This window comes from Bombina bombina, chromosome 3 (assembly GCF_027579735.1).
Source record: "Bombina bombina isolate aBomBom1 chromosome 3, aBomBom1.pri, whole genome shotgun sequence".
Classification (NCBI taxonomy): Eukaryota; Metazoa; Chordata; class Amphibia; order Anura; family Bombinatoridae; genus Bombina; species Bombina bombina.
Genome location: NC_069501.1, coordinates 1,003,095,445 through 1,003,114,063, shown reverse-complemented (window position 1 = coordinate 1,003,114,063; position 18,619 = coordinate 1,003,095,445). Strand labels below are relative to the sequence as shown.

At 37.3% G+C, this 18,619-nt stretch overlaps 1 protein-coding gene across 1 annotated transcript in view; it reads left to right on the top strand.

Moving 5' to 3' along the window:
• The window catches only part of MYO1A (myosin IA), a 182,537-nt gene that overhangs the window by 37,244 nt on the left and 126,674 nt on the right, over positions 1-18,619 (top strand). Inside the window, exons 4-5 of the mRNA XM_053708171.1 lie at positions 1,462-1,556; positions 8,312-8,416. Of these exons, the coding sequence (XP_053564146.1) occupies positions 1,462-1,556; positions 8,312-8,416 (200 nt within the window). The remainder of the gene's footprint in view (positions 1-1,461; positions 1,557-8,311; positions 8,417-18,619) is intronic.

Below are 18,619 nucleotides of genomic sequence, written 5' to 3'. Positions count from 1 at the left end.
TATGACAAGCTGCCTAAATAACCGTGAATAAGATGATATATAGATATATACTGTGTGTCTATTTTTATATATATATATATATATATATATATATATATATATGTATATATATTTGCTTAATTTCTTTTAAGATATGGAAAACAAATGTAAGCACTCATTTACCTGACATCACATTCTAAGAAATAAAATGAATGGTGTGTTGATTGCTGGTGTGCTGATGTCAGAAGACACCTACTCTCAGGGGAAATTAGTATAATAGATGTACCAGTTAACTTCCACTGTCTCGGACACAGGCCAAGTCCATTAGTGCCCCCATTACTTTGCCATTGTCCAGAAACAAATTGCTCATAAATAGCAGCATCTAATCCATAGCCTTACAGGAGAATTACTTTGTGCTGTCTGGTAAGTCTAGTCTCTCCTTCCACTACAAATATACGGGAAGTCATGGCTGGTCCAGAGATTGCTAATGTGCTTGCCAGAACAATGTAAATAGGATTCCTTCTTAATCATCCAATTAAAATAAAATCACATAGAAGAGTAAAACTATTAAAATATCAATAGAATAGCTTTATTGATTCAATTATAATTATTCTGTATACTGCAAGCTTTTAATGTCCAATGTAATTTCCTGCTACATTTTAAAAAAGTCTTAGGTTGCGATCTATGGTAAATAAAAAAAAAACATATATTCTTTGCTCATGTTTACTCTGTAGTTCTCCAAGGGCCATGAAAATGTGCAGATCCATTTTATAGTTTAATTTTTTTATCAAAATGTCTGCTTTTTAGAATAAAGAGTCATTATTCTAATCCATACACTAGGGTCAACTACCTACTCATAAGGTAAGTATCCAGGGTATACCTGAAGGCTGCTTGAATGCTGAAGTCTTGAGCAGGAAGGCCGGTCATTCAGCACATAAACAATGAAGCATCTATTGAAATAGATACAGCAACAAAGACAGCAAATCAAGGCCCCTATTCTAATGTGTAGGAAGTGCCCTGCGCTAACATAATATGCATTTTTGAATGATTTTTTTTTTCATTTTCAAAATCATTCCAATCCATTAGAAGTGCCATTGTTTATTAAAGCCTTCTCGTCACAAATGCAGTTTCAAAGGAAGGTTTGGTTAAACATTAGGCCACACAATAGATCACTGTATAGCACATCTACACATCCTCTTCTTCACAAACATCACAAACCTCAGCCTGCAATAGAGGCTACTAATATTTACAGTGAGCTTTTTTCAACGTTTTGCAAGAAACAAAAAAAGTGCTCAATCACCCTGAGCTTTTAAAATAATGTTTATGTTATCTAAAACAATAAAGCTTTTCAGAGCTTTATTGAGAGGTGCTATACTTTGTATTCATTAAAAAGATGAAATAGACAGAATTATTTTTTCTGAAATACAATATTCTTTTTTGCAGAAGTCCTGGCATCTAACCTGTTTTCTAATTGCTTTCAAGCTATGCTGTAGCAGATGAAGCTTACCAGTCCCTGCGTGACCGAGATAGAGACCAGTGCATATTGATAACAGGGGAAAGTGGTGCAGGGAAAACTGGTAAGATATCCTTTAAAAAACAGCACACAAGCACAGACACATTTTCACTAGCTAGTGTTATGCTAATCTTCACAAAGACAACTGTCTTTCTCCTACTGCTCACTTCTTTCAAACCATAGGACCAGGACATACTTGAAAACGAGAGAAATCTCAATGTATCCTTCCTGGCAAAATATTTTATAAATAAAATAAATAATAGGACCCCATTTATAGAGACACTGGTTTGCTTCCTGCATTAGCTTGTGCCTTATGGAAATGCAAAAAAATTAAAAATAGCCATACCTTATTGGGTAATATTTGACACAAATAGTTGTGAATCAATGGTAAATTCCATATACAAGAACCTGCATGTGCTCATGTAAAACAGAACAGAAAAGCCAGAAAAGTGCCTTGTGGCAGAAAATCAAAGGGATTACAGAACATTATGATAGTGGCGACATTGCAAATAAGTATATTTAAAGGTGTTTGCTTATTAGAATTTGGTGCTCACAGGTACTGTTAGCGTTGTGATTAGGGATGGGAGAATGTGTTTATATTCAAATTCGAATGTTAGAACGAATGTTATTGTAAAAAATCGATTTACATAATAGAATTTTGATAAGAATGAATACAGGTAGCCCTCAGTTTACTCCGGGGTTAGGTTCCAGAAGGAATGATTGTAAATCGAAACCGTTGTAAATTGAAACCCAGTTTATAATGTAAGTCAAAGGGAAGTGAGGGAGTTAGGTTCCAGGCCCCTCTCAAAATTGTCATAAGTAACACCTAATACATTACTTTTAAAGCTTTGAAATGAAGACTTTAAATGCTAAACAGCATTAGACACAGAATATATCATTAAACTAAGTTAAATGAACAAAAACATTTGCTAAAACAGCATTATAAACCTAATTAAAAAATCACACAACACAGAATTTACTTGCATTTTTTTGCAAACAGTTCTTTCTCTGCATTCCAATCTGGATGGATTTATAGACAGGAAGATCTTGTTCCTTTGAAAGCTGCTCGATAGCTCAGGTCTAGCTAGCTACACTGATTAATTTCAGCCTGCTTGTGTGCTTGGCTTGCATATCTTTGCTGCAACACAAGCAGACAGCTCCACCTACTGGCTATTTTAATTAATGCACTGCTTCTCAATGCTTTTCAATAACAGTCACATGACTGAAAAAAAGGTTGCTATTCTGAAACGGTGCAAATTGAACCGTTGTAAACCGAGGGCCGCCTGTATTCTTAAAAATTCTATTATCAAATGTTATTTACAATTTTTGAATGTCACTTTCGAATTTGAATGTGACATTCGAATGTGACATTTGAATTTGAATGTGACATTCGAATTCAAATGTCACATTCAAATTCAAATATTTCAATTATAAAACACAGTATTAGACTAGAAATACTATTTTGAATTTGAATGTCACATTCAAATTCGAATGTCACATTCTTATTCGAATATTACATTTATAAAACAGTATTAGACTAGAAATACTATTTTGAAATCGAATTTGACATTCAAATTTGAATGTAGCACTCAAATTCGAATATTACATTTATTAAACACAGTTGCAGACTAGAAATACTATTTTGAATTCAAATGTTACATTCAAATTCGAATGTCACATTCAAATTCAAATATTACATTTTGAAATTGAATGAATCCATAGCTAAATATTCTATTATTCGAACAAATATTTTTGAATTTTATTGAAAAATTAAAAAACGAAAGTTCGAAAATAGAATGTTAGCATGTTATATAAACAATCGAAATTCGATTCGAACGAATGTATCAAAATTCATTTTAAATTTTGAATTTTTAGAAACATTCGCCCATTCCTAGTTGTGATACACTTTACGTATCTATTGATCCATTGTTTTTTTAAGCAATAATAATGCTAGCATGATATTTATTAAAAAAAAATAATCAAAACATTATTTTTATAGCTTGCATATCTTATGGTCAGCATAATCACAACTGATATAAGACAACTGTTATGTTGTCCTTTTATACATCTCCGTGACAATCACTCCTTTTATATTCAAGGTGTCAGCTTGGACGCCCTATTGATTTTTGTTGTGCAAACTGCATGAACAGATAAAGGGGGGTAGTTATCAAGCCGTCAATCTCAAATACGCTGGAATTCCGCAGCGTATTTGTGGCGAGGCTGATTCGCCTTAGTTATCAAAGGCTACAGACCGGCAAAAGTAGAATTTTGTGACGTAAACTTCGATCCGCCGGACTCAGTCCGACACAGATCGATTCTTACGTCACTCCAGATGTTCCGCACACAAGTTCGGCACAATCTGACTACTTTTGCTAGTTATCAAAAAACTAGCAGGTACGCCCGGCACTTTTACGGCCCAGCATACCTGGTTTTCAAACCGCCACCCTGGAGGCGGCGGATCCCATAGGAATCAAAGGGAGTCTGACCATGGCGAAAGTAAAAGTTCGCTGCTGACAGACATCCCTTTCATTCCTATGGGAGCTGTCTGCACCTAACACCCTAACATGTACCCCGAGTCTAAACACCACTAATCTGTCCCCCCTACACCGCCGCAACTAAATAAAGTTATTACCCCCTAAACCGCTGCTCCCGGAGCCCACCGACACTATAATAAATATGTTAACCCCTAAACCGCCGTTCCCGGAGCCCACCGCAAGCTACTCTATACATATTAACCCCTAAACCGCTGCTCCCGGACCCCCGCAACCTATATTAAATTTATTAACCCCTATCCTGCCCCCCTACACCGTCATTTATTTATATTTAAAAAAATATTACAACAATTTTAAGGTACTTACACCTAATCTAAGCCCCCTAATAAAATAACAAACCCCCCCAAAATAAAAAAATGCCCTACCCTATTCTACATTAAAAAAGTTCAAAGCTCTTTTACCTTACCAGCCCTTAAAAGAGCCTTTTGTGGGGGCATGCCCCAAAGAATTCAGCTCTTTTGCCTGTAAAAGAAAAATACAACCCCCCCCCCAACATTAAAACCCACCACCCACATACCCCTAATCTAACCCAAACCCCCCTTAAAATAACCTAACACTAATCCCCTGAAGATCATCCTACCTTTAGTCGTCTTCACTCAGCCGAGCCACCGATGGAACTGAAGAGGAGACCCGGACCGGCAGAAGTTATCCTCCAAGCGGCGCTGAAGAAATCTTCCATCCGATGAAGTGATCCTCCAAGCAGCGCTGAAGAAATCTTCCATCCGGGCTGTTCCGATCAGCCAATAGAATGTGAGCTCAATCTGATTGGCTGACTGGATCAGCCAATCGGATTGAACTTGAATCTGATTGGCTGATTCAATCAGCCAATCAGATTTTTCCTACCTTAATTCCGCCGATTGGCTGATAGAATCCTATCAGCCAATCGGAATTGAAGGGACGCCATCTTGGATGACGTCCCTTAAAGGAGCCTTCATTCTTCGGTAGTCCGTCGGGAAAGAAGGATGTTCCGTGTCGGCGGGATGAAGATTCAAGACCCGGCTTCGAAGATGACCTCGCCCGGATAGAAGACTTCTTCAGCGCCTCTTGGAAGATGACCTCGCCCGGATGGAAGATTTCTTCAGCGCCGCTTGGAGGATCACTTCATCGGATGGAAGATTTCTTCAGCGCCGCTTGGAGGATAACTTCTGCCGGTCCGGGTCTCCTCTTCAGTTCCATCGGTGGCTTGGCTGAGTGAAGACGACTAAAGGTAGGATGATCTTCAGGGGATTAGTGTTAGGTTATTTTAAGGGAGGTTTGGGTTAGATTAGGGGTATGTGGGTGGTGGGTTTTAATGTTGGGGGGGTTGTATTTTTCTTTTACAGGCAAAAGAGCTGAATTCTTTGGGGCATGCCCCCACAAAAGGCCCTTTTAAGGGCTGGTAAGGTAAAAGAGCTTTGAACTTTTTTAATGTAGAATAGGGTAGGGCATTTTTTTATTTTGGGGGGTTTGTTATTTTATTAGGGGGCTTAGATTAGGTGTAAGTAGCTTAAAATTGTTGTAATATTTTTTTAAATGTTTGTAACTTATTTTTTTTATTTTTTGTAACTTAGCTTTTTTTTGTACTTTAGTTAGTTTATGTAATTGTATTTAATTATAGGTATTTGTAGTTAATTAATTTAATTTATTTATTGATAGTGTAGTGTTAGGTGTAATTGTAACTTAGTTAGTTTTTAGTTTACAGGTACATTTCTCTTTATTTTAGCTAGGTAAGCTATTAAATAGTTAATAACTATTTAATAGCTATTGTACCTAGTTAAAATAAATTGAAAGGTACCTGTAAAATAAAAATAAATCCTAAGATAGCTACAATATAATTATTATTTATATTGTAGCTATATTAGGGTTTATTTTAAAGGTAAGTATTTAGTTTTAACTAGGATTAATTTAGTTCATAATAGAAATATTATTTAGATTTATTTAATTAATATTTAAGTTAGGGGGGTGTTAGGGTTAGTGTTAGACTTAGGTTTAGGGGTTAATAATTTTATTACAGTGGCGGCGGTGTAGTGAGGGGCAGGATAGGGGTTAATAAATTTATTATAGGTGGCGACAGTGTAGGGGGGGCAGGATAGGGGTTAATAAATGTAATATAGGTTGCGGCGGGGTCAGGGAGCGGCTGTTTAGGGGTTAAACTATTTATTTAGTTGCGGCGAGGTGCGGGATCAGCAGGATAGGGGTTAATAACTTTATTATAGAGGGCGACGGTATAGGGGGGCAGGATAGGGGTTACTAGGTATAATGTAGGTGGCAGCGGTGTCCGGGAGCGGCGGTTTAGGGGTTAATACATGTATAAGACTTGCGGCGGGGTCTAGGAGCGGCGGTTTAGGGGTTACTAACTTTATTTAGTTGCGGGGGGCTCCGGGGGCGCCGGTATAGGGGGTAGAACAGTGTAGTTAGTATGAGTGCTTAGTGACAGGCTAGCAATAAAGCTGGGAAAAAGCCAAAGAGCAGCGAGATCGGATGAGTGATAACTTTCACAGTCCGCTGCTCATCGCCCCGCGGCTTTTTGACAGCTTTACTTGATAACTTAGGCAAATTTTTTCAGGTCCGCGGCGGCGATGTGAGGCGAGCTTAGGCGGGTGTATTGGGCCTGCGAAGGCAGGAAAGTTGACACGTTGATAACTACCCCCCGAGGGCTCATTCTACAGTCAACCAAATGCCAATGACAACCACGTGCCAACACAAATATCTTATAATAAAATAGGGATTGCTACTTGTTCGGTTGAGCCATAATTCATGTACAGATTTTCATGCAAAATGTTACACAAACTACAAGTTGAAGGCTTGACAACTAGGGACCATAATCTTTATATCAAATGTTAAAGGGACAGTAAACCTTAAAAATAATGTTATATAATTCTGCACATAGTGCAGAATTATATAACATTATTTAGGTGCTATAGCCATAAACGCCTTTTTTACCTTTTAATTTGCTAAAAATATGGCGCTTTTACAGACCCGCTCTCTGCTCTCTGCTGAGCGGGTCTGTTATTTTTAGTCAGCGCATCGGGCCAGCTGTATAGTCACAGCCCGGCCCGACCGCGCCATAGCACTAAGTGCAGCTCGCTCCTGTGACAGGAGCGAGCTGCACTTAGTCTTATGGCATGGTCGGGCCGGGCTGTGACTATACAGCTGGCCCGATGCGCTGACTAAAAATAACAGACCCGCTCAGCAGAGAGCAGAGAGCGGGTCTGTAAAAGCGCCATATTTTTAGCAAATTAAAAGGTAAAAAAGGAGTTTATGGCTATAGCACCTAAATAATGTTATATAATTCTGCACTATGTGCAGAATTATATAACATTATTTTTAAGGTTTACTGTCCCTTTAAGTTAGTCCTTTAAAGATTAACATTATTTAACTGGACACTGTTACCAAAAATTATATTTTTTAACAATCAGTTAAAATACTTTATCATTACTATACATATTTGTCCTAAACTAAATAAGTCATTAGATATATAACTTTAAGAGTGCATAGCTCATTATGCCAAGGCTAGTGTATTGCTCTTTACAGGCTAATATATGACCTTGTATGATAATAGGAATAAATGTGTGTTAGTTGGTAGCCACACAGACTGACTTATACTTACAAACAAAAGCACGCATGGTAAAACATTAAATTGGAATATATATATGTAAACCTTTTTAATTCTTTAAGAAGTAAGGTTTCCACCTTTTCTTGTATGTATGTTTTGGGTACTTGTAAAGCGCGGCTAATCACCCGTAAGGGTCTCAAGACGCTGCTCATTTTATCGAGCTCGGAAGGATGAAAAGCTGAGTGGACCTTGCCGGGAATCAAACCTGCAACCCTTGGGTTGCTACAGAGCTCAGCCACAGTGCATTAGCAGGCTGAGCTATCTGTCCGGCGTTCTTGAAAAAAATACTGGCCATGCTCATTAGCATATATTTGCATAAATAATTATACAGCATAATTTAGGACCTAAAGCTGCTAGGGCTGATATTAAATAATAATTTGTTTACCATTAGAACACACTTAGAAGTTTCCCCACAATATCATCTTTATTTCTATATTTATTCTTCATTTTCAACTTTGACCTGAGCCTTAAAAATACTGTCCTTGTCAGTAAAATGCAGGCTGTGTCTATCTATCTATCTATCTATCTATCTATCTATCTATCTATTGGGTACTCATAGAGCGCAAACTAATCACCCGTGAGGGTCTCAAGGCGCTAGGTGTGGTAACCTTAACTGAAGCCATATTATTGATTATTTTCATTGTGCTCAAGTGATATGTTCTTCTTCCCTAGAGGCCAGCAAATTGGTGATGTCCTACGTGGCAGCTGTATGTGGGAAAGGAAAAGAAGTGAACCAAGTGAAAGAGCAGCTGCTACAGTCCAATCCAGTGCTGGAGGGTAAGAAGCTGTGTAGTAACTACAGTGACTGTCTGGCACATAATGATAGTGTTCCACTGATGTTACTATGTATATGGTGTGCAGGTATAAATAGAACCAAAAATGGGCCGGCTTCTAACCTTAAATTCTTGCTTTCCAAATAAAGATACCAAGAGAATGAAGAAAAATTGATAATAGGAGTAAATTTGAAAGTTGCTTAAAATTGCATACTCTGTCTGAATTATAAAAGAAAAAAAATGTGGGTTTACTATCCCTTTAAATGTATTTTTGATCTGTTTTGTGCAACTTTTTTCTTTTGCGTAACAATTAACCAGAGCTCTGAAGTCACACAATCCCGACGCTCGTTTAATTAAATTGCACTCAAACAAATGGGTTTATTTTCAACTCGTAATACGTGCACTACTTCTGACGCGCAAAGAGTTGGGAGAAACCCCTTATCGCTAGTGCGCAACAGTCAGCTCACCACTTGTAATCTAGCCCTTAAAGTTTTAAAGGGACAAAAAAGTAAAAAAAATAAGCCTTCATGTTGAAGATAGAGCATGCAGTCTTAAACAACTTTCCAATTTAGTTTAATTATGATATGTACTTACTTCTCTTGGTATTCTTTGTTGAAAGCAAACCTAGGTAGGCTCAGGAACAGTGTTGTACTGCTGGGAGATATCTTATAGCTAATCTAGCCCAAAATAAGGTACACAAAAAAAAGTTTTCATATGATCAGCATATCTAGAATAAGAGGTCATGTTTAAAATGTGTAGAATAATAATTGTTGATATAATGGAATATATTACTTCAAATAACATTTGACTAGATGACATCCCAGTTAAGGCAGTCAGAGAATTTCATGAATAATGAAAACAGTCTGTTTTAGAGCATTGTATTATTGTACTGTTGCTAACATACAACTGTGTTTAACACCTGCAAAGGATTTAGACAGCTTCATTTTACAATGGTCGAGCGGACACGATTTGCTGTGGGCGGACAGCTTACGCATATTCTGTTCAACAAAGCCTACAATGTAAATGTGATCATTTTGACTTCCATGTCCCTTTAAACGGTGTGAAGATAATTATATTGTTATCTTGCACTAGTGGAGAACAGATACTACAGATACTAATACAATTTGAGGGCTCAAAAAACAAGAAGATGTTGCTGAAAAGTTATCTGCTGCTAAGGGGCCTATTTATGATGTGCGAGCGGACATGATCCGATATAGCGGATCATGTCCGCTGCACATCGATAAATGCCGACAGCATACGCTCTCGGCATTTATCATTGCACCAGCAGTTCTGGTGAACTGCTGGTGCAATACCGCCCCCTGCAGATTTGCGGCCACTAGCAGGGGGTGTCAATCAACCCGATCGTATTTGATCGGGTTGATTTCTGTCGATTTCTGTCCACCGCCTCAGAGCAGGTGGACAGGTTATGGAGCAGCGGTCTTTAGACCGCTGCTTCATAACTTCTGTTTCCGCCGAGCCTCCATACGGAGCTTGATAAATATGCCCCTAAGTCTGGATAAGCTTCTATGATGGAGGCAAACAGTGCCATGATGTCACACTCAAAATTTAAATAAAAGCTAAAGTTGTACTAGATTTATTTTTACATATGAGCAGTATATACCAGCAATTAGGCAATGTATTGCAAAAGTTCTGCCTGGGAAATAAATCTTTTGTAAACACTGAAAACAATGATTATAGTTTTTTTTATTTAAAAAAAATGTTTTAAAATAAAAAACAACTGCACTAGGCAGTTTTTGTGCTTTAAAGTTGGCTGGTCTGAGATGTTAAAAAAAAAAAAAAAAAGGCACTAAAAATTGCCTTTACATTTCGGTCTATGGGAACTGTGTGTTCTCAGTAAATATATATGTATATGCTTATATACATATATATTTATGTGTTAATATGTGTACTGTATATACACATATTATCACATAAATATATATATGTATATTTGCATATACATATATATTTAAAAATGCTGCAATCGCTGTGCAACTTACCCCCTTCCTTGCGCTCAGGTTCTGATGCTGTCTCTGACGGCATCAGAACGAGGCTCCCATTGGAGCCTATGAAAGCAAACTCTCATGAGCACAATGCTTCCTACCAATGCGAATGAAAGGTCTCATTCTCACTGTGCGTAACTTTTAATACCAGCGCTCATTAGCGTGCGCTGGTATTACAAAGTGGAGCGCTAATATCACTTGTGCGCATGCAATATTTAAAACTCCACTTGTAATCTAGCCCTAAATACCTTTCTTGCACCTCACTTAAGAGGTGTTGTCCTTTTGGAACCTAGGTTTCACTGCAGGTATCTGAAAGAGAGTTGCGAGGTAGATGGAGCATAACCTTAATACTGTGCTTATAAAATGTATAAAGTGCTTAATATCCCTTTAAGGGCATATGTCTCTATTCTCTGTTGCTGAGGTAAATTAGAGAGATATAAATCAGCTCCTGTCTGTAATGTTGCTGTTCACAAAGTACAATAATCCAACTACTTTAAGAAAAAAAAAAAATCAGTGGTAAATTACTGGAAAAGTGAGCAAAACAAATATGTAAAGTACAAACACACACATAAAATCTTGCAAAGAAAAAATAATAGTTAAAAGTCCTGATGCTGGAACCTACTTTATGTGTTTTGTGTAAATATCTGTGTTGTAACTGAAAAAAAGCAGGTTATAAGGGGCAAAATAGAAAATAATATATACCCCAAGATTTGTACTGCAATTAACAAGCCCAGAAACCTCAGCGGATCTCTTGCTTTTGGCTGTACTGAGGACTATTGCCTTATTTCCCAGCAGCCTCTTGCCTCACATTAACCCTTTGGTCAGCTAATGATATATAATCTTGAAAATGCTGACAGCTCTACTATATCCTGAATATGAGGCAATGTGCTCTGTTAGCTGATTAACTTACTAACTAAGCAATATCTGTTGGATTATTGGAAAGAGACAAATACAATGTCGTCAAAATTGATATGGAAACAAAATTTCAGTCTCTGATAATTAATTATGCTTGTTAGAATCCTCGTGCACTGTAATCACATACGGCTAGATTATGGCCCCAATTTATCAAAGGTGTTGCGGACCTGATCCGACACTGCCGATCAGGTCTGCAACACCTCGCTAAATGCGGAGAGCAATACGCTCTCCGCATTTAACATTGCACCAGCAGCTCACAAGAGCTGCTGGTGCAACGCCGCCCCCTGCTGACTCGCGGCCAATCGGCCGCCAGCAGGGGGGTGTCAATCAACCCGATCGTATTCGATCGGGTTGATTTCCGGCGATTCCTGTCCGCCTGCTCTTAGCAGGCGGACAGGGTTATGGAGCAGCGGTCTTTAGACCGCTGCTTCATAAGTTGTGTTTCTGGCGAGTCTGAAGACTCGCCAGAAACACGGCCCTTCAAGCTCCGTACGGAGCTTGATAAATGGGCCTGCATGAGTCTTGCGTTAGCCTTAAAAAGCAGCGTTGAGGGGTCCCAATGCTGCTTTTTAACTCCCGCTGGTATTACGAGTCTGGCAGGTACAGTTGTACCGCTCACTTTTTTCCCCGCAATTTTCGCATACCGCAAATCCCCTTACGTCAATTGAGTATCCTATCTTTTTAATGGGATTTTACTAACGCAGGTATTACGATTGCTTGAAAAAGTGAGCGGTACACCCTCTCCTGTCCAGACTCCTACCGCATTTAAAAGTCAGTAGTTAAGAGTTTTATGGGCTAACGGCGTAACATAAAACTCTTAACTAAAGTGCTACAAAGTACACTAACACCCATAAACTAACTATTAACCCCTAAACCGAGGCCCCCCCCACATCGGAAACACTTAACTAAAATGTTTAACCCCTAATCTGCCGACCGGACATCGCCGACACTGTAATAAATATATTAACCCCTAAACCGCCACACTCCCGCCTCGCAAACACTACTTAAATTTTATTAACCCCTAATCTGCCGTCCCTAACATCGCCGACACCTACCTACATTTATTAACCCCTAATCTGCCGCCCACAACGTCGCCGCTACTATATTAAATGTATTAACCCCTAAACCTAAGTCTAACCCTAAGTCTAACCCCCCCTAACTTAAATATAATTTAAATACATCTAAATAAATTTACTACAATTAAATAAATGATTCCTATTTAAAACTAAATACTTAAATAAACACTAAGCTAGCTACAATATAACTAATACTTACATTGTAGCTAGCTTAGGGTTTATTTTTATTTTACAGGCAACTTTGTATTTATTTTAACTAGGTAGAATAGTTATTAAATAGTTATTAACTATTTAATAACTTCCTAGTTAAAATAAGTACAAATTTACCTGTAAAATAAATCCTAACCTAAATTACAATTACACCTAACACTACACTATCATTAAATTAATTACATAAATTACCTACCATTAACTACAATTAAATACAATTAAATTAAATAAACTAAAGTACAAAAAAAGCAAACACTAAATTACAGAAAATAAAAAAAGAATTACCATTTTTTTAAACTAATTACACCTAATCTAATCCCCTAATAAAATATAAAAGCCCCCCAAAATAATAAAATTCCCTACCCTACACTAAATTACAAATAGCCCTTAAAAGGGCCTTTTGTGAGGCATTGCCCCAAAGTAATCAGCTCTTTTACCTGTAAAAAAAAATACAATACCCCCCAACATTAGATTAGGGATTTTAGGCACTGAAAAAAAAACTGAATGCCCTTTTAAGGGCAGTAAAAGAGCGGAATGCCCTTTTAAAGGCAATGCCCATACAGATTCCCCTTTAGGGGCAATGGGTAGTTTAGGATTATTTTTTTTTATTTTGGACGGTTTGGTGGGTGGGGGGTTTTACTGTAAGAGGGGGGACTTAGTATTTTTAAGGCAAAAGAGCTGTTTAACTTAGGGCAATGCCTTACAAAAGGCCCTTTTAAGGGCTATTGGTAGTTTAGTTTAGATTAGATTTTTTTTTAATTTGGGGGGCTTTTTTATTTTCATAGGGATTAGGTTTAATTTTTTTATTTTTTATAATTTGGTTTATTATTTTATGTAATGTTAGACTTTTTTTATTTTTTGTTATTTTAGATTATTGTTTTTTATTTTTATTTTTTAAAAGTTTTATTTGAGGTATAACAAGGCATACATGGAACATATAATAAAATAGCACAGCATGAATTTTGGAATACAAATAATATAAGACATAGCGTTGTACATTGATGATATATTTTCCAAAAAGATGTAAAAAAAAAAAAAGAAGAGGGTGCAATAAGTAGATAGTATACCAACTATGCAATATACATCCGGACTGATATATGAGGCCACTTTTGGACCTCAAAACTATATAAACATGTTATTGGAGGTAAATACCAACTAAGGAGACCACTTTTGGATCTCATCTGAATAACCTCAACTTCTGTCAATACAATAACATAAATATAACCAGATATAAATATAATAACATATAAAGAGCAACACCAGGGAGCCTTCCACTTTAGCCAAGTATAACATCTGGTTAGTGCTAGTCTGTACTTTGTTGGAGGGAGCCATCTTGTTAACCTTGCTAAACAACCTTATCATATTGGGTGCTATATAATGTAGCAGTGACTTCTAAAGGAGGAGTAATTTACCCCATAGGGCATATAAAACATATCTACAAACAATCAGGTACTTAAATATGCACAGTAGGGCTCCCCTCTGGGAACTGGTTACATTCTCTGCTGAAATGGCATAGACTTAATATAATGTGATATTGACAATATATATATTTTATACCTGCATATTAGCCCAAGTTTTATACATATATATTAGCATTGTGATACACAATAAGGCCTATCAATTCTAGCAATCTAACTAAGGCACTATCCACCTATAGTATCAGCACATATACAGATTTAAGTCATAGGTACTAGGATCTTAACCCTGACTGGAATTAATTTGATGGCCAACAATTGCAGTCTATTTAGAGATGTACATAGAAAGTTGACTTCGCCACCTAGCAAGAATAGCAGTTTTGGAACTACAATGTTCTAGCGGTTTATATGAGTGCACATATTTATAGTGCCCACAGATACAGTAGTTTGTAAATGCTATAGACAGTTTTCAGATGGTCACTGAAGTTAAAAAAATTTGCCTTAAGGCATCAGTAATCTAACGGTCTGTCTCACCTCCCCAAGGCACTGAAAGCACCTGAACTAAGAAGCCACCTTTCCCATTAATTTCTGTGGTAGAAGTACTCGCTAGTTAGGGTTTAGTAATAAGTAAGAAAAAGAAAAAAAAAAAAGATATAATAAAAAGCATCAATACCAATAATAACAATAATTGTACTTAGGTCAAACGTGGCTGTCTTAGTTTGAATAAAACAGTCCCAGAAATTAACCCACACAGTGTCCATCGGCTTATGATATGCCTAGTTATGGGCATAAATTCATACCAGTCCCATTATGCACAGCTTACCCAATTCCAAGCTTTACCAGAGTCAAATGATATGAAATGGGAGAGTTGCAGTAATAATGATGGTTCCTTTGGGCAACGGTAGAGCCCTCAGATTGGTGATCTTTACTAGGGTGTGGTACTAGTATCTCAACTTCTCTCCATATCGCAATCCATGCGATGGGAATCCGGGGATCCTTCTTACCAGCGGTTGTGGTCTTAACTGGAGTCCTTTGATGTTTAGTGAAGTTACTACGATGCCGCTGAGTGTTCCTTTGAGCAGGTAAAGTGTTCTCGGCCCAAGCCTGTTCCTGCACTTGCGATGTTTGTGCCGTAAGTTCAGCGCTCCACACTACAGAGTGCTCAGCCGATAAATCCAGGGCTTGCTTGTCGGGCATACTAGTAAGACCATCTCCTCTTCCCTCTGTCTCACCTTGCTCGATTTGGATAGCTTTCTGGAAGGTAAATATGCCACTGGTCGCAGCCGGAACTCGGTCTTGGTATGAGGGCACCACTTGATCAGAAAAGCGCTCACGTGTGCTATCTCCTCCATTCTATCTTCCCCACTTTCACTGTAGGCATATAATGCTTGATATCACTTCGCACTGTAACTGCTCGTAAGTCCTCCCATGCAGTGGACCATGTATGGAGAATATTCGCAAAGTGCTCATCCAGCAATCGGGTCACGACTTCAAGCGTCATAGTGGTATTTGGTGCCATCTGGTCTGCTTACTAAGTGAATGTGATAGAGCTGTGATTTAAGTATGTCTAGTGTACAACTCGCCTGGTGTCATCCCATTTAAGAGTCTTTTGAAGCAGTGTTAAACTCCTGCTTTGTAACCCAGTTTACCAGGGGAGGTATAATGCAGCAGCCCTGGTCACGCAGATGGTCGGCCTTATAAAAGATAGCGATCACTTTGTGGCACAACTGAAGAGCATAGGCGATCAGCAATCTCGATGGGGATTTGAACTTCCAATTATCCCAGACTGTTGCAGAGCCTACATTTGCTCTGTTTTAAACAGCAATCATGCAATTAAGGCTTTTAAAGATAATTAGTGTCAGGAGCTCCACAGAAATGCGTCCTGCCGCTTTGGCTATAGGCTCCGCCCCCATTTTAGATTAATTTAAACTTAGTTTTTTTACTTTTAAAGTATTATTAGGTTTGTTATTTTAATTTTAACCTAGTATTTTTTATTGTAGGTAATTTGGGTTATTTTAGGGTGTGTTAGGTTAGGGGGCTTAGTAATTAACGGCTAGATTACGAGTTTTGCGTTATGAGTGAAAAAGCTTCATAACGATGCTTTTTCACTACCGCTGGTATTACGAGTCTTGCAGGTACAGCTGTACCGCACACATTTTTGACCGTCATGCAACGTAACCACTGCAGCTTTCAAAAAGTCCTTTTTCAATGGGACTCCCATAGCTCCGGTATTATGAGTTTGACTGTAACATAGTAACATAGTATCAGTAGATGAGGTTGAAAAAAGACCGAAGTCCATCAAGTTCAACCTATACAAATCTAAAATATATACAAAAAGCTCCAGTTAAGCTTAAATCATTCTACTAAAAGGTGACCCATTTAATACTAGCAATCATATCCATGAATTTTGTTTATAGACACAAATGTATCCAAACCATTTTTAAATGTATCTAGGGTATTGGCATTCACTACCTTCTTTGGTAATGAGTTCCACAATTTTATTGCTCTTACAGTGAAAAAACATTTCCGTTGCAGGAGATTAAATCTCCTTTCCTCCAACCTTAAATTGTGACCTCTGGTCACAAACAATTTTCTTGGAATAAACAGAGCTTCTGCCATCTCTGTATATAGACCTTGAATATATTTATATAAAGTAATCATGTCACCTCTTAAGCGCCTTTTTTCTAAAGAAAACAGAACAAGTTTGCTATTCTCTCCTCATAGGTTAAATTTTCCAATCCCCTTATTAGCTTTGTGGCCCCTTTCTTAACTTTTTCTAGTTCTGCAATATCTTTTTTTGCGATTGGTCCCTTGGCACTCCATACTCAAGGTGAGATCTTACCAGGGATTTATATAGTGACAGAATTATGCTTTCCTCCCTTGAATCAATGCCTCTTTTAATACATGCTAGTATCTTATTTGCCTTTGAAGCTGCTGCCCTGCATTGTGCACCCATCTTTAGCTTGTTATCTATTACTACCCCCAAATTCCTTTCCTCCTGTGTTTGGTTAAGTCTTGTCCCATTTAAATAATATGTTGCCTGCTTATTTTTACTTCCAAAATGTAGAACCTTGCATTTTCCCGTATTAAATCTCATTTTCCATTTACCTGCCCATACTTCTAATTTTTGCAGGTCCCTTTGTAACAAAAGTTCATCCTGCGCTGACCTAATGACCTTATTTAACTTAGTATAATCTGCAAAAATAGAGATGTCGCTATTTAATCCTTGCTCCAAGTCATTTATAAAAATATTAAAAAGAATAGGGCCCAGTACTGATCCCTGGGGGACTCCACTGATTACCTTTGTCCAACCTGAGTATGATCCATTTACTACTACGCGTTGCTCCCTATCTTTTATCCAGTTATTTATCCATAAACTAACAGTATCTCAGCCTTCTCCCTGTCACTGTTAATCATGCTACCCTCCACACATTTTAATGTACCTATATTGTCTTTCTTAGATTTTTTGCTATTTATGTACTTAAAGAACCTTTTAGGGTTAGATTGCAATTAATTTTTCGTTTTCAATTTTGGCTATTTTGATTGCTTTTTTGCATGTTTTGCTATATTCCTTATAAATATGGAATTTTGAGTCTGTACTATTTTCTTTGAATAATTTAAATGCCCTAAGTTTTTTCCTAATTTCTCTTAACACATTTATATTCAGCCACATTGGCTTGGATTTTTTATTTTTATTTTTATAACCATATAAGTGAGCGGTACAGCCTATAACTACAAGAGCTATACCGCCACCTGAAAGTCAGTAGTTATGGCTTTTATGTTACAAAGCCATAACATAAAACTCATAACTAAAGTGCTAAAAAGTACACTAACACCCATAAACTACCTATTAACCCCTAAACCGAGGCCCTCTAGCATCACAAACACTAAAATTTAATTATTAACCCCTAATTTTCCATTCCGAACATCGCCGCCACTATAATAAACATATTAACCCCTAAACCGCCGTACTCCTGCATCGCAAACCTACATACACTTATTAACCCCTAATCCGCTGTCCCTAACATCGCCGCAACCTACATTATTGTTATTAACCCCTAATCTGCTGCCCACACTATACTAAAGTTATTAACCCCTAAACCTAACCCTAAGTCTAACTCTAACGTAGCCCTAACCCTAACACCCACTAACTTTAACATAATTTAAATTATTCCAAATAAAAATTACAATTAATACCTAAATTATTCCTATTTAAAACTAAATAAATACTTACCTGTAAAATAAAACCTAAGATAGCTACAATATAACTAATAGTTGTATTGTATCTAGCTTAGGTTTTATTTTTATTTTACAGGTAAGTTTGTATTTATTTTAACTAGGTAGACTATTTACTAACTACCTAGTTAAAATAAATACAAATTTACCGGTAAAATAAAACCTAACCTGTCTTACACTAACACCTAACATTACACTACAATTAAATAAATTACATTAATTAAATGCAATTAACTAAATTACAAAACCCCCCCACTAAATTACACAAAATAAAAAATAAATTATCAAATATTTAAACTAATTACACCTAATCTAATAGCCCTATCAAAATAAAAAAGCCCCCCCCCCCAAA